This window comes from Oreochromis niloticus, linkage group LG22, assembly GCF_001858045.2.
Source record: "Oreochromis niloticus isolate F11D_XX linkage group LG22, O_niloticus_UMD_NMBU, whole genome shotgun sequence".
Classification (NCBI taxonomy): domain Eukaryota; kingdom Metazoa; phylum Chordata; class Actinopteri; order Cichliformes; family Cichlidae; genus Oreochromis; species Oreochromis niloticus.
The window spans coordinates 15,535,999-15,550,030 of NC_031985.2; the positions used below are offsets into that span (position 1 = coordinate 15,535,999).

Here is a 14,032-nt window from a genome sequence, read left to right on the forward strand (position 1 = left end):
TGTCATCTCGGCCCCAACATCAGGACTGATGGGCGACGTCTGGAAATATTTCAGGATGGATTCTGGGAAGTGAAACCGCAGGTGTAGAAGCACAAAACAAAATTTTTTGCCAGGATGAAAAAAACAAAGCTCATTGCACACTGATATCACTTTCCCTTCACACATTGTGTCTTTGTCTACAAATCACTCGACAGGCTTAGTGTCCTTGTCAACAATAGCACAATAAGTTTATTCAACTGAATACTGTGCTTGAATGCATTTTAAAGGCAAACATACGTACATATTGCTTCATCATTTTCATTTACTGTTCATCAGTCCGAAGGACACCTGTCACAGGCAGCCATCGATCCCGCGTGTTTTATGACCCTTAAATTTACCCCAAATGCACCTTTTCAAGTTTTTCTACAGTGAATTACCAGAAAACACCTAAAAAAAACATGCAACATACCAGTGCTTGTTTCTGTGTTTTTATTAAAAACTGTGTTTTTTGTATCACAATATAAATATCAACCCTCTGAGGTCTAAGCTATCAAAGATGCAAAACTCAATCCTCCCACTATATCTAAAAAAAATGGCAAAACGAGCCTGTTTGATAAAAATATGGATACGTTTTAATACGTGTGGGATATGTGATTGCCTGGACTTGCAAGAACAATTTAACAATTACTAAAATTACAACATGTGATTGCCTAGGGTTGGAGTAATGTAGTGAGACAGAGCAGTAACATAATATGGAAATAGTACAAGTGCCTCAAAACTCTACTTGAGAAAAGCCCATATATACATATACTGTGTGTCAAGTCATAATAACCTGTATTTAATATATGTACAAATAATTTAAACAGTAATAAGCAGTGGCCACGGCTGACTGCCATGCATACGGGAGGACAAACATTGTTTTACAGCAGCTGGATGGACCTGTGTTCTGCAGTGACAGCGTTTGGCAGCGTGCAAATGAGTAAACATCCAGCTGGTGCAAACAGAGCGGGCAAGAAAACAGCAGCTGACATACAGCAAAAGAGTGATAACCTTAAAACTAAGGAAATTAAGAGTTTGAAGCTCCAAACGAGTCCTTCTGGGAATCAAAATGTTCTTAATCCATAATGCCTCCTGAGAAAAATGCTCCCATATGTCAGTTTGTCTAGTTTCCAGCAGCTCTCTGTGTTTCTGGTTTGCTTTTGGTTGTTATTGAAGGATCTTCGTTTTGATGTACTGACAGAGGCAGATGGGGGCCGTTTTGCAGTGGCTCCTCTGGCCTCTGTGGTGTGACGATCCTGAGAGCCTCTCAGACACCAGGAGCTTCACATAAGCTGCACTGTAGGTCATGAGGAGCTGGTAGGCTTTAGCCTGCAAGGATAAAATCAAGGACATAAGCAGATATTAGCTGGATCTGTGTGAGAGGAAATGTGAGGTGGGATTGAAACTATCAAAATGCAATCTTAAATGTGCTTTGAAATGATTAGTTAAGCCTTTTCTGCAGGCTACACTTTTAAACAAGGGGCTTATTAAGGTCTCAGTCATATAAATATAGCCATAAAAACAATCAGATGCTCATTAACTGAAAATACTAGTGCAATCTCTAGTGCAACAGTAATCAGCAGCCAGGCGCTGCTACTCAAATGCGCTCGACTGACTGATCATCAGCGAGTCTGAGCACCTGTGGTGGCTGGCGGTAAAAATCTTTGAGGGGGTGGGTAAGTGGGTCAGGTGGGTCAAAGAATGTAAGGCACAAATACTTTAACATTTCCTAAAGCTTTCCATTAAAAAGACAACAACTTAAAAAAATCTTAAATAAGCGTTTTTGCCTTCCTCTTCTTTTGGGTGGCACATTTTTCAGTGACTTTCTGATATAAGAAGGAGGTGCTCACCCCACATCCATTTAGCTAGCACCACTTGTGCCGGAGATGGCTGTACAAGCTATTAAATCATGGCACATACCTAGTTTTTCACTCACTGCTTTTGCCTTAGTTTCCGCTGAATAAATAATGACATGGTGTAATACAGTATGTTGTGTATTGTTCGGCTGAGGCTCTACCTATTTTTAGAGTCTGGCAAGAACCAAGAAAGAACCAGAGGGGGAAAAAACACAGTTTGGGTAATGAGCTACTACTGAGCTGTTTTACGCATTTATTTCTTAGAATTTAAGCCCAAGTAGTCGTGCTGACAGATTTCTTTTTATTCACAAAAGCAGCATGTCTTTGTCAAAGAGAAAACCTGACACGTCCTGTTGAAACTGCATTTCTTTGATATCTCAGGGATTACATGCACCTCTGTCGGTGCGCCCCAGAGCAGCTGTGGCTGCAATGTAGCTTGCCATCACGAGTGTGTGAATGTGTGTGTGAATGGGTGAATGACTGAATGTAGTGTAAAGCGCTTTGGGGTCCTTAGGGACTAAGTAAAGCGCTATACAAATACAGGTCATTTACATGTGTAGTTAAACTTCTTTGCACTGAGAGAAAGAGCTGTTTCACTGGTGCGGCCCACTTAAGATCAAAGTGAGCTGAATGTGACCCACGATATAAAACAAGCTCATCAGGTTTGGTGACAGAAGCCGTTTTGCTCCTCCAATGAAAAGCAGAACGCTTCAGCTCTGATTTTAGTGCCCCGTGAAGCTGCACACATCTGTGATCAGCCAGATGTGATAGATCTGTTGCTGATAGTGACTAGCGTGGGTCTACTATGGCCCAGACCATCATGTCTCTCACCTGAGAAGGTAAAGCTGCATCGGGGACGAGGCTGTAGTTTTTGGTGGCTGTGGCGTCCTTCTGCTGGTTGGATGATCGGCCGCTGGCTGCGCTGCCATTCCCCAGCAGAGGCCTCTGCTCATCGGAGTCCTGCTCCTCGGCATCTGAGTCTCCGGCCGACACTTTGGTCACCAGGACGAAGTGAGACATCTTGCTCTTCAGTTTTTTCTGATGGGAGTTAGACATCGATTTTATCATTTTAAAGACCAAATGTCTGCGTTTGTTTCCTGCGGCAACCTGGAGTTATATTTCTATCGATCTGGAAGGAGGGCAAACAGCGGAGCTCCAGAAAATCGATGCAGCAGCAGCAGCAGAACAAACCGGGCGACAGATGTACTCGACTCTCTCACCTGAGTGTCAATCGTCACAAAGCTGGGCTCCTCTAAAGTTTCAGTCAGCGCCCTCAAACAGGGGGACATGTCCCAATACACGAAGTACAGCTACAGGGAGACACAGAGAGGGGACAGCAGACATGATGCCTATTAATCACCACTTTATTTCATTTTAATAGATCTGTTTAAGCATGGAAGATGCCCTGCACCACAACATGCAATATTATTACTCCTGTGAACACTTCAGAATTTATTTTATATTTACCTTAAAAATAATCTTGCATCACTGCCTTTGCTGTTGGATTAGTTGGTGTTGGAGTTTTGAATAACTCATACTCTTGAGTTTTAATTTGTATCATATTTGCTACATCAGACATGCGACATCCGACATTTTCTTAGGCTTTTCAGGAGTGGGCCATCAAAAACTCACAAAAACTCATTTATTAAATATTATTCAGTAGGTGATGAGTCCTTAAATTGTTTTTCCTAGTTTTGGCAGTCAGGAAATAAAGATATGAAAACTGTTTTTGTCTTTTTTATTCTTGGACAGCATGATGTTGTTAAGGACACTAGTCTGTGTGCTTCTCTTTTCCTAAACCCTTATCGTTATCCTGCACACTTTTCCTCCGCATCACGACATTTTCCACTGAGGTCAATTAAAGGTGTTACTTCCTCTCATTGGCCGTTTTTGTATTTGTGTATTTATCTTTGGCAGGTTGTAAAAAAAAGAAAAGGGAAATGAATGAAGTGGAAGTTGGTAGTCTGAACTCTGTATGAAACAGCCCGTACTCAGCTTCATATTCTGCCAGTTTGAACTGATGTTATCAAACTAACCTTCATGTTTCCGGTGCAGTTTCGCACCCAGTCAGCCACGCCCACCAGCAGCTTGTGTCTCACCAGCATCTCGTTGACCTGGACCAACCGAATATCTAAATTCACATTGATCTGACACAGAAATCAGTTTGGGGTCAGATTTGTGTCAAAACTGGCTTCACTAAGACATTGTGACAGCTGACTTACCTCCTTGTTACTGCAGTGAAGGATGAGGATGACGGCAGTGGTGAGGACGATGGAGATCAGGCTGACGGAGAGACAGAGGACCCAGTAGTTGGTGATGTAGAGATGGAGGGTGGAAAACAAGGCACACCACAACACCACATACAGCACCTGGTGGAAGCAGAGGAGAGGAGGCTTTAGGAGTGTCAGCTGTGAAGCTAAACCATTAAATATTCTGGTTCTTAAAAGGGTGATTTTTACTGTTGTTGTTGATGTTTGTTCAGAGTTATTAATAAATCTTTTCTTATGAAAAACCTCAAATTTACCCAGAACCCACAGATGTGTTAATGATGTTTGTTTTGATTAGAATTGCAAACTTATTAGTCTGTTTATTAATTACTAGATAAACATAAAAGAATTAGTAACTACAGTTTTTCACTAAATACTTACAGCCAGAGCAAAAACACTGAAATCGTGGCAATTACTCTATTCATGACTCTCAAATAAAAGGACGTCCTGTTTTCTCTGCCATATGTCACCTAAACTACACATTAACAGTTTCACATGACTCCGTGCAGTCCTGTGAAAAGCTAAGCAGACCCTCCTGCTTCTATAGCAAATATGAGAGTAAGTGGCAGCCGGGTGCAGAAGTTTTGGCAGTTTGCTGGTCTTTCAGGACCGGATGACCAAGCAAATTCAAATATGCAATGGTCGGAGAAATTGCAAAAAAAAAAGAAAAGAAAAAAGAGCTACATATCAGAGTCTAAATGTTACAGAAAGAGACTGAACAAGTATAGTTTGTTTGTTTGGAAGCTGGGAGACGGCCTCTTCTAAGCACAGCTTAGGTTTGCAAAGTTGGCTCTAAACAAAAAGATTTATTTATGTTGAATATTAAATAAAGAACAATGCTTTTTTAATACTGAACTAGTGTAAGGTCATTTGACTTGTATGCTAGAAGTAAAGTAAATGTGGTAAAGTTTAAATGATACTTTTAATGGATATTTTAGTCACAGTGCATAGATAAAGAAGATAAAATCAGTAAATCATTTAGTTAAACAATTAAGGTTGTTTAAAAAAATATATCAATATTATTGTTTTGCTTTTTTCAGGATTGTTTGAGGAGTACTTACAGCTTCTATAAAACCTGAAATCTGTGTAACTTTTCCACATTTCTTTGTAAGATGTTGTAGCAGCCTTTAAGGGGAATTCCTCTGAACCATGAGCCTGTGAAAAGTCCCTATTTATCCAGTTAGTCAAGACCTCGGAGGTTTGATGAAAGTGCAGAATTTCTGTAAGTGACTCAAACTGATTGATGGAGATCTTTGTCTCTTTTGCCCATTTTTCTCTTTTCACTCTGACTGTCAGAAACAGCCTGCACAAGAAAAACATGCAATGCAATATCAGGACTGTCAGGGCATGTGCAATACTGGGGTTTGTGCAATATAATTGATGTGTTTCCGTTATTGTTATCTATATTGTCCCCTGTTGTCCACTCTTCTTGTCATTGTTTGTTGTAGTATAATGTGATCACTGTTTTTGTCCTTGTCACATGACCTGTAAATAGTGTCTCTGTATGTTTTTACTAACTTGTGTTTAACACCAACCTGCCAGAGGGTCTGCAGATGGAAATTAGATAAATTTTTTTTTAAAAAATTTCAAAGGAAGAATGAAAACTGAAAGAAAAATATTGAAAATAAACAAAATAAACACAGGAAGTGATAATGGAGAACAGAAAGATCATCATACCGGCGCCATTATGAAATGAAACTGAGCCGAGTTGAAAACCATGTATCTCCTGACCGAGGGGACGTCCAGAGCTGTTTTCAGTGGAGTCTCCATGTCTTCACGTGGAATCTAAAATCGTGAAACAAACAAATTAACAGCAAAGCTGTAATTCGGTAAAGATCTCTAACGTGCTGCTTTTCAGTGTGCGTGTTAACCTGGAAGCCTTCCCTCTCCAGTTTGGCACGGCACCGAGGCAGATCAAAGCTGGGGTACAGCATCGAGCAGCTCGGCACTGACGCTACACACTGACCTGAGAGAGAGACAGAGTATGGAAATAAAACCTTTGAATTGATTGATTAATTCATTTCATCCAAATACATAAACCAAAAAACATCACAGACCAACACCTTGACAGTGTGCATTCAATAAGAATAAGGACTAAAAAGTAATCGTAAAGATCAACTGATTTCAATAGTGGACCTTTTTTAAATGTAGGTCATTAAAACCTCACTCCACCTCTGGTATGTTAGTCATCACAAACAACTTTAAGAAAAGTAGCCGCAGGATGAGCTGTGGGGTTGAAATACGCACCACAGATTTAGGGCAGACTTTTTAATCCGAGGCCTTTACAGAACAAAAATAAAATCTAACACTGTGTTACTTATAAGGAAATGAGATGAGGAAACTGTGCTCAGAGGTGAAAATTGCCTTTATGTGTTTCTGGTAAAGCGTGCAGGCCTGAAGCATTCCTGGCACAACAGTCCCAGCATTGGTATGTGGTTCATTATAAGGCGCAGGAGGAATTTCACACTACAGGTTTGAAAAGGCGACTGCAGAAGCAGTTCTGCGAGAGCATAATCCAGGTTTTTCTTTTTGTCCCTTTTTTCAAAGAACGTCTCTGTGAGCTGTAAGAATGCGCTGGCTGATTGTGCTGGTTTAAAATGTGCCATGTGTCATTCAATCATTTGTCACAGGAAACCAAGAATAGAAGAAAAGAAAATAATGACATGTCATCAAGGTGTCTGTGTGAAAACTATTTTGGGACCATAATGCCTCCCACACACCGCTTCAAAAGTCTCTTTGGGTGTGGAGCCACTCCAGATGGGGCGTGGACAGTGAGGGGAAAAATAAGGAATGACATGATGACTGTTATTGCACTGAAGGAACCTGCATGGTTGTGTGTTGTGTGTGTCGCTGTGTACTGTCACATGGGGGGCAGTGTGAGTTTGCCTGTGGGCTACTGTGGTTTGTGCTGTTTTTGGATCTTTAGCTGTTGAAGAGACTACAGAAGTTGTGCAGTCAAAAGAACTTATTTGTAGTGAAGTGAAACTCAGTGCTAAAAACAATGAAAACTGCCCACTGCAGTCAGGTCTGTGCTGTTTTTTAAATCTCAGATGCAGTTTTCTTCCTGTTCAAGCCCACTTTATAACCAATCAGCACTGCACCTACAAATAATGTTATTGCTATTGGGCTGTTGAATTCTTGGACTGCATGTAAGCATGGGTTGCATACTCAAAATCCTTCACTTCATATTTAAAAGCCTGCACAAGGGCACCCAGTGTGGCACTATACTTTCTGTTTTAGTGCTAAAAAGCTTAAAAATGTATTAAGGCTTCCAAACAAATGTGTGTGCATGCATGCGGAACACAGAGTGAAACAGGTCGGAGTCAGAAACAACTTGCAAACAATCCACCCAGAGAGTTCTTGAATTATTGGTTAGATTGACCCAGGCAGTCTTTAAGTAAGAACAAGATTTTAACTGGCTTTATCAACCTTTAAACAACTGTTGCATTAATATATTCTCTGAACTGAAACAGGCACTATAATCATAATGGAAGGTAGTGTAGGTCTGACTGAAGCACTATGTGGGCAAAACTGCCTACACATTACATCTACAGGTGCTGCTGGACCATGGAAACCTTTGCTATGAAGCTCCCAGCACCTGGTCTTTGTGCTGATGTGAATGCTACCAGAGGCTTGGAGCTCTGCAGTTATTGAGCCAGCACAGAGTTGGCTGCTTTTCCACACTGTCCACTTCAGCAGCAACCAAGCTCTGTAACTTTTTATGCCTGAGTTGCCATCATCTCTACTTCAGTAACTGAGCTCTTGCAGGGGTGGCGTCCTATTACAGCACCACGCTCTGATTTAGTCAACGACCCATTCTTTCACAAATGCTTTTAAAGGCAGACTGCATGTTTGGTGCTTGGTTTTATACACCTGTGGCAACAGGACTGAAAACACCTGAATTCAAAGCCCAATACTTTTCTCCATATAGTATGTGAGATGAATTACCCAATTTGGCTATTATTAAATATGATTTATCAGCTTGTTCATGTTATTTACAACCAATTCAACAGATGGTAGAAAACACACAGCTTTGATAAGAATCCAGTGCTTTGACAGAACTGAAAAATCTAGGCTACTAAAATGAATTCCAAAGATTAAGGTCACACAAACACCCACAAAAAGAATAAAAAATATTAACATATTTCAAAGAAACTGGAGGCAGGCAGTTAGGGAGACAGCTAATGATAAAAGGCATCACATCTAAGCAAGTCTATAGAAATGAATTTTCAGAAGCTATTTAAAAGAAGCCATTAATTCTGAAGGCTGGTCTCCTCAGAAAGGTCATGTCACAGCTGAGGGCTGTCTTTAGATTTCAGTTTCACCTTTTGAACCACCAAAAAAGCCCCACCTGAAGCCTCGAGCAGGCTCATACGAGGTCAATTATTCTGCTGCCTCGCTCGGAGGCAGACCCAAACAAGCTTTAAGAAGTGATCAGTAAACTCTTAAATCAGTTCATACGTGGAGCTGACAGAGAGAAGCCAGGATGGGGCTGATGTGATGCTGTCTGCAATATCCAGTAAGATGCCAAGCACCTGCCAGACGGCAGGAAGGTGCAATAATCCAGGCTTAAAAAGTACATAGATGACTTTCTGCAGATCTGAGTGTGAAAGTGTAGCTTTTATTCTATAGATGGTTCTAACTAGGACAACTTTTTTTAACGTGAGGCTCAAACATGAGGCCTGAATTGAAGTGAACACTCATGTTTCTGGCTGCTTTCAAATGACCAAGAGAAGCTCTCAGTTTGTGGGATTGAACAATAGCATTTGTGGTACTTTGTTTCAGAAACTGCTGTGACGTCCAACATTTAACCTCACTGAAGTGGTTTAAAAGAGCAGCTCGGCTTTTAGGTCTCATTAGAAGGTATATCTGCTTGTCCCAGGTGTAGGAATGAAAAGAGAGGTTCGGGAAGCGAATAAATAGAAAATAAAATTGCACCACAGGTAGCACAAGCTGCAGAGGATGAAGGGTTTCCTACACTGTTAAGAATGCTCTCATGACTGTTTTGTATTAGCAAAAAGAAGCAGAAACAACAAATCCAAATGAATTGATTCAGTTATTTTTCTACAGCTGCCATAGGCCTTAGAAGACTACACTTTGGCCAGGGTTAGGCACAAAGATTTTGTTATTTATTTATCCTACTTCCTGTTTTATATCTAACAGCTAAACATCCTGATTCATACTGAGACCAGAAGCCTTGTTCCTTCAAACAGACGCAGTAAAAAGGCAATTCATTTAGTTAACAAGCTACAAATGTCAAACAGTGAAACAATACCGCCAGTAAATCTGCATAAAAAGCTATATGCCATAAATTCATCTACCATCAGCCGATCTTTGTTGCACAAAAATTAAACTAAGGATGTGATGAATGAAGAGCTGTTCATCAAATACATACAATAAAAATGCAGTTACCGTTTGACCAGTCAGGTCTGCTGTTGATGCTGTCCCGTGCATGAGGTCTGGAGTACTGAATTTGAACGTCCCCCTCTCTCTCCTCCACTATGTGGCAAACTCCGTTCCTGTCCTCCATCATCTCGGGGGTCATTGTGTCCTTAAGAAGAAAACACAGCGTCTGAGACCGACTTCATTTCAAATGATTTTAAATTAAAAAATCTAAACTGTTAATCTTAAAAGTTCCTCTGGCTCATGTGATGGCAGAGTCATGCACGATTTTGCAAGAATCACAAGAAAGACAGTCACAAAGAAACTAGTGTGTGTAAGAGGTTGTGACTGCCACTATGAATAGCATTGGGCAACTGTTTGGTAAGCCTGGAGAACACCTTAGTGAGGAAGCACGTTATGATAGGAGATAAAGTAAAAGTGAATGCATTCATTTATTCTTTTCCTAGTGTATGATTCCCGACAAAGGGGAACTTCAAGACGGTACACACAAAACCAAAGGAACTAAAATATTTAGCTACTATCAGTACTGAACTGCGCAGAGAGCTGAGTCATGGGCATGAAAGCTGCTCTGTGGTTAGTCAATAAATTAAAGAGAAATGACTAGAAAAGTTAAAATCACTTTTGCATTGATTACATACTAGAAGTAAGTTGACAAGCACCTGAAAAATGTGTAGCTGTACTGTTTTACATAAATATCATATATAAATAACATGCATGGTTTTATGCATGTTGTATATTAGATGCATGTTTGAACTTTTTTACTTTTACATCACTTTGATGATCAGTTACATCAGTCAAATGTTACAAATGCAGCACATAGTCCTCCAACACAGAGAAAAGCATGTATATTAGTCTATATGCCAGCCACTTTGTTAGATACAGCTGTTCAACTGTTCATTAACACAAAAGTGTAATAAGCCAGTCACATGACAGCACCTCTATGCATTTAGGTACATGGTTTGAAAAATAGAAAAAAATCCAGTGAGCAGTACTTCTGGTGGTGAAAATGCCTTGTTGATGTCAGAGGTCAGAGGAGAATGGTAACAGTAACTCAAATCACCAGTGGGTATAACAGGTAAGTAGGAGAGCATTTGAACATGTAACACGTCAAACTTACAGCAGCAGAATACCTGTCCTGTCAGCTAAGAACAGGAAACTGAGGCTACATTTTGCACAGGTTTCCCAGCATTGGATGTAAGAAGTAGAGATGGCACGATACCACTTTTTAAGGTCCAATACCAATTCCGATATCATAAATTTGGATATCTGCCGATACCGATATGAATCCGATATAGCGCATTTTGTAATCAATAAAACTGTTTTTTATAAATATCTTGCTGCATTTTGTATAAGTTCACACTCAAGTTTTAAAAAACAAGAGACTGAAGCTATTCTGTTATACCTGTTTGCAAAAAATATACTGCACCCAAAACACTTTATAGTTCAGCAACACTGATCAATCTAATAAATTTAAACCTAAACCATCCTCCCTATTCTAGTATTTTAAAGAGTACTTAGTGGAAATATTAAGCAACATAACTAATAGGGTTGCCAACTCCCAGCAAAAATATTAGGGAACCACCCCCCGCCCTTAATGGATGTAATCAACTTTAATTTAATGCAAGTGTAAAACAAATGCACAGAGATCAATTATTTTTCTACAATAATTAAACAGATTCAACATCTTCAACAGAATTGCAGACTGCACTATGTATCTTCCCAAAGGAAAAAGTACTATAGCATAGGGTGTATATTAGACTTATTAGTTACTATATACAATAATGGATTTCTATACATTTAATCAGATGACCACTTTTGTTGTAAGATTCATATAATTATTTATTCAAAGTTTTTAAATGACATAACAAAGAAAAGTATATCTTTGTGTCCCCCTTTCCCTGTTAATGCCCTACCTGGCCCCCGACAAAACTTTGCTAGATCCGCCCCTGCACAGTTACCAGCCGTCAGCTACTTAGAAAAGGATCCTGGTGTTATTTGTCTCTCAGAAACAGTTCATAACTTCCCTTCAACTCATTCATGTCACCTAAAAGGTAAAGCTGTTTCTCCATCACCTGTTCAGCTCTGATGATTCAGTAAGGACATCTCCTGGTTTCATCTTCATGTTTCCCTCTCACCACATATCCAAACGGATGTCATGACCAGCAGCTTTTACAGCTCTGACTCCAGCAAACCTCAGCTGATACTAGAAAGTAATATTAAATACATTCTAACAACAGCTGATCACGCTTAAAACTGCTGCTCTTGTTTATCCGCTGGTCTCCTCTGTCTAGCGTAAAGTGGGCGATAAACAAACAAGAAAGACGGGACTTGCGGCAGAAAAGCCGATCAGCTGATCATTGATCAGTTTCATGTTTGAAGTAATAACAGGAGAGAAAGGAGGAGTGAATGAGAGAAGTAGATGCAACTGCGCATCAAAGACAGAATAACTCCAGCTTTGTGTCTATTTTTTTTTAATTCTAGCTGAAGTACGGGACAAATCGCTTCCTTTTCACCTCAATATGGAACTCCGATGGTCAGTCCAGCTGTGGCTCAATATATCAGTTGTTAAGCTTAACGTGGAAATACTATGCAAACATTCAGGGATGAACTTACACACTTGCTTTACTTCTCTGGGATAGTTTTCACCGAGATGAAATGCCGGGGTTAGGAAGCAGCAAGGCTCCAAATGCTCCAACAGACCGCCGACAGGTCTGCAGACAACAGCCGCTCTATCACGTGACACATACTGCTCGAGCTGGGTCACTCCAAGTAGCGCGTTTTGTGAGGTGATTTTGTGATACTTCGGATCGGATTACATTTTTTATTTCTCTCCGATATCCGATCCAGTAATTTAGGTCAGTATCGGACCGATACCGATACGTAATATAGGATCGGTCCATCTCTAGTAAGAAGACTGGAAAACGTTTCCTGGTCTGATGAATCTCGATTTCTGCTGCCACATTCAGATAGTAGGATCTAAATTTGGCATAAAAAGCGTGGATCCATCCAGTCTCGCATCAAGGATGCATGGTGGATGTGTCATTTCCTTTTACACACTTTGCCCTTTAGTACTAAGTGAGCACAGTTTAAACACCACAGCCTACCAGACTATTGTTGCTGACCATGTCCATCCTTTCAACAGTCACAGTGTACCCGTCATCTAATGGTTGGATGTGGTTGTAACAAAGTACAAATGAATAAATAAAATCCACTTTATATCTTTTTTAAAGGCATCATAGCTGGTGCTGCTAAACAGGAGGCTGATGTCGATATGTTAAAGAAACCACAGACATAACGATAACGGGGGACAACAAACCTTAGAGAGGCCTTTATCGCTAATAAACACATTTACTGTTAACTGTGAGAAGTCTGCAACCTTGCAGGAAACTTTGACTTCTGCTTTCGGGGCTGTGGGCCATGACTGCTGTGCAATACTGATACAATATCTGCTTACAGAGGCAGAACAAATGGGCTGAACTGTTGAGAAATTACATTTTTGTGATTATTTTGGAGTTTTACCAGTATCGTAGTTGCACACAAACGTGCAAAAATGCAAAAGAAGAGGAAACACAGGTTTCCTGGTGACGCTACACCTGAACCACGACCCTCTCCAGCACCGAAACTGACCGTCAAATAAAAGAAAAGTAATGAACTTAAATGGTTTATAACCAGCTCTCTCTGCCTGTCACCGGAAACAAAGTTTAGCAGTTAAGTGTGAAATTTAAACTGTCAGTGTCTAACCTATTGAAGTCTAACCTCTTCCTCACTGCTCTCATTCTGACTTTATTTGCTTTCATTTTCACTTCCTTGATTGTTAATAAGGTCTAACTGGCATGGAGACAGTTCATCACTGCCTGCTTTAACTGCACCTGCAGATGAGGAGGGGGAAGAAAAAGAACTACACACTTCACACATGTGGAGGCAGGCTGTGTCTTTGCACTCCATGCACATTTGTACCACTCAGAGGGCTTTATCAGTAAACCACCAGCTGTTATCTTTACAATGCATCATTTTTTTCATGTCCGGTGTTGCAAACTGCACATCCTTTTTGCCTGCTCATAAACTAAACTGTGTATCCCTAACCTGAAGTTAAACTGAAGCCTCGACGATGACAACGGTTGAATATTTTTGCTCCTATGCATTTCTTTGTGTGCAAAGGTTCCTCTGTAAGTAGTTTTTTTCCCCTGACACCTGTACATGTGAGAGCTCCAAAACAGGACTAAACATGTCCTACCTGAACGTTAGATGAAACTCCATCTCTTCACCAAAGCTGTCATCTTTGTATTCCCTTTGTCCTTCCTACCATAACTCTTGTTAATCGAGAGAATTACCACATGATGGTCCTACAGACACACACAGAACTGAAGCGTACACCTCTATCACACACAAATGTGTCTCAGCCTCTCTCTCTCTTGCTCTGTTTCTCTCTCTCATGACTAAGCTCAGCCCAAACTCGTGACTGCAGGAATGTGGTTTGTGTGGTGTTCA

General features: G+C 40.4%; 1 protein-coding gene across 2 annotated transcripts; it reads right to left on the reverse strand.

The window, feature by feature from the left end:
- Positions 1-200: 200 nt before the first annotated feature.
- Positions 201-13,976, reverse strand: tmem268 (transmembrane protein 268). 2 transcript variants are annotated; one of them, XM_025902094.1, is made up of 9 exons: positions 13,779-13,976; positions 9,554-9,692; positions 6,013-6,107; positions 5,819-5,926; positions 4,097-4,243; positions 3,911-3,988; positions 3,095-3,184; positions 2,706-2,912; positions 201-1,347 (listed from the first exon to the last, which is right to left on the reverse strand). In XM_025902094.1, the coding sequence occupies exons 2-9, from the start codon at positions 9,684-9,686 to the stop codon at positions 1,186-1,188; spliced, it is 1,020 nt and encodes a 339-aa protein (XP_025757879.1). In that variant the 5' UTR covers positions 9,687-9,692; positions 13,779-13,976; the 3' UTR covers positions 201-1,185. The 2 variants fall into 2 exon arrangements, with proteins under 2 accessions (XP_025757879.1, XP_003447262.1); XM_003447214.5 differs by having other exon boundaries at positions 3,911-4,021; positions 13,779-13,975.
- Positions 13,977-14,032: the final 56 nt, after the last annotated feature.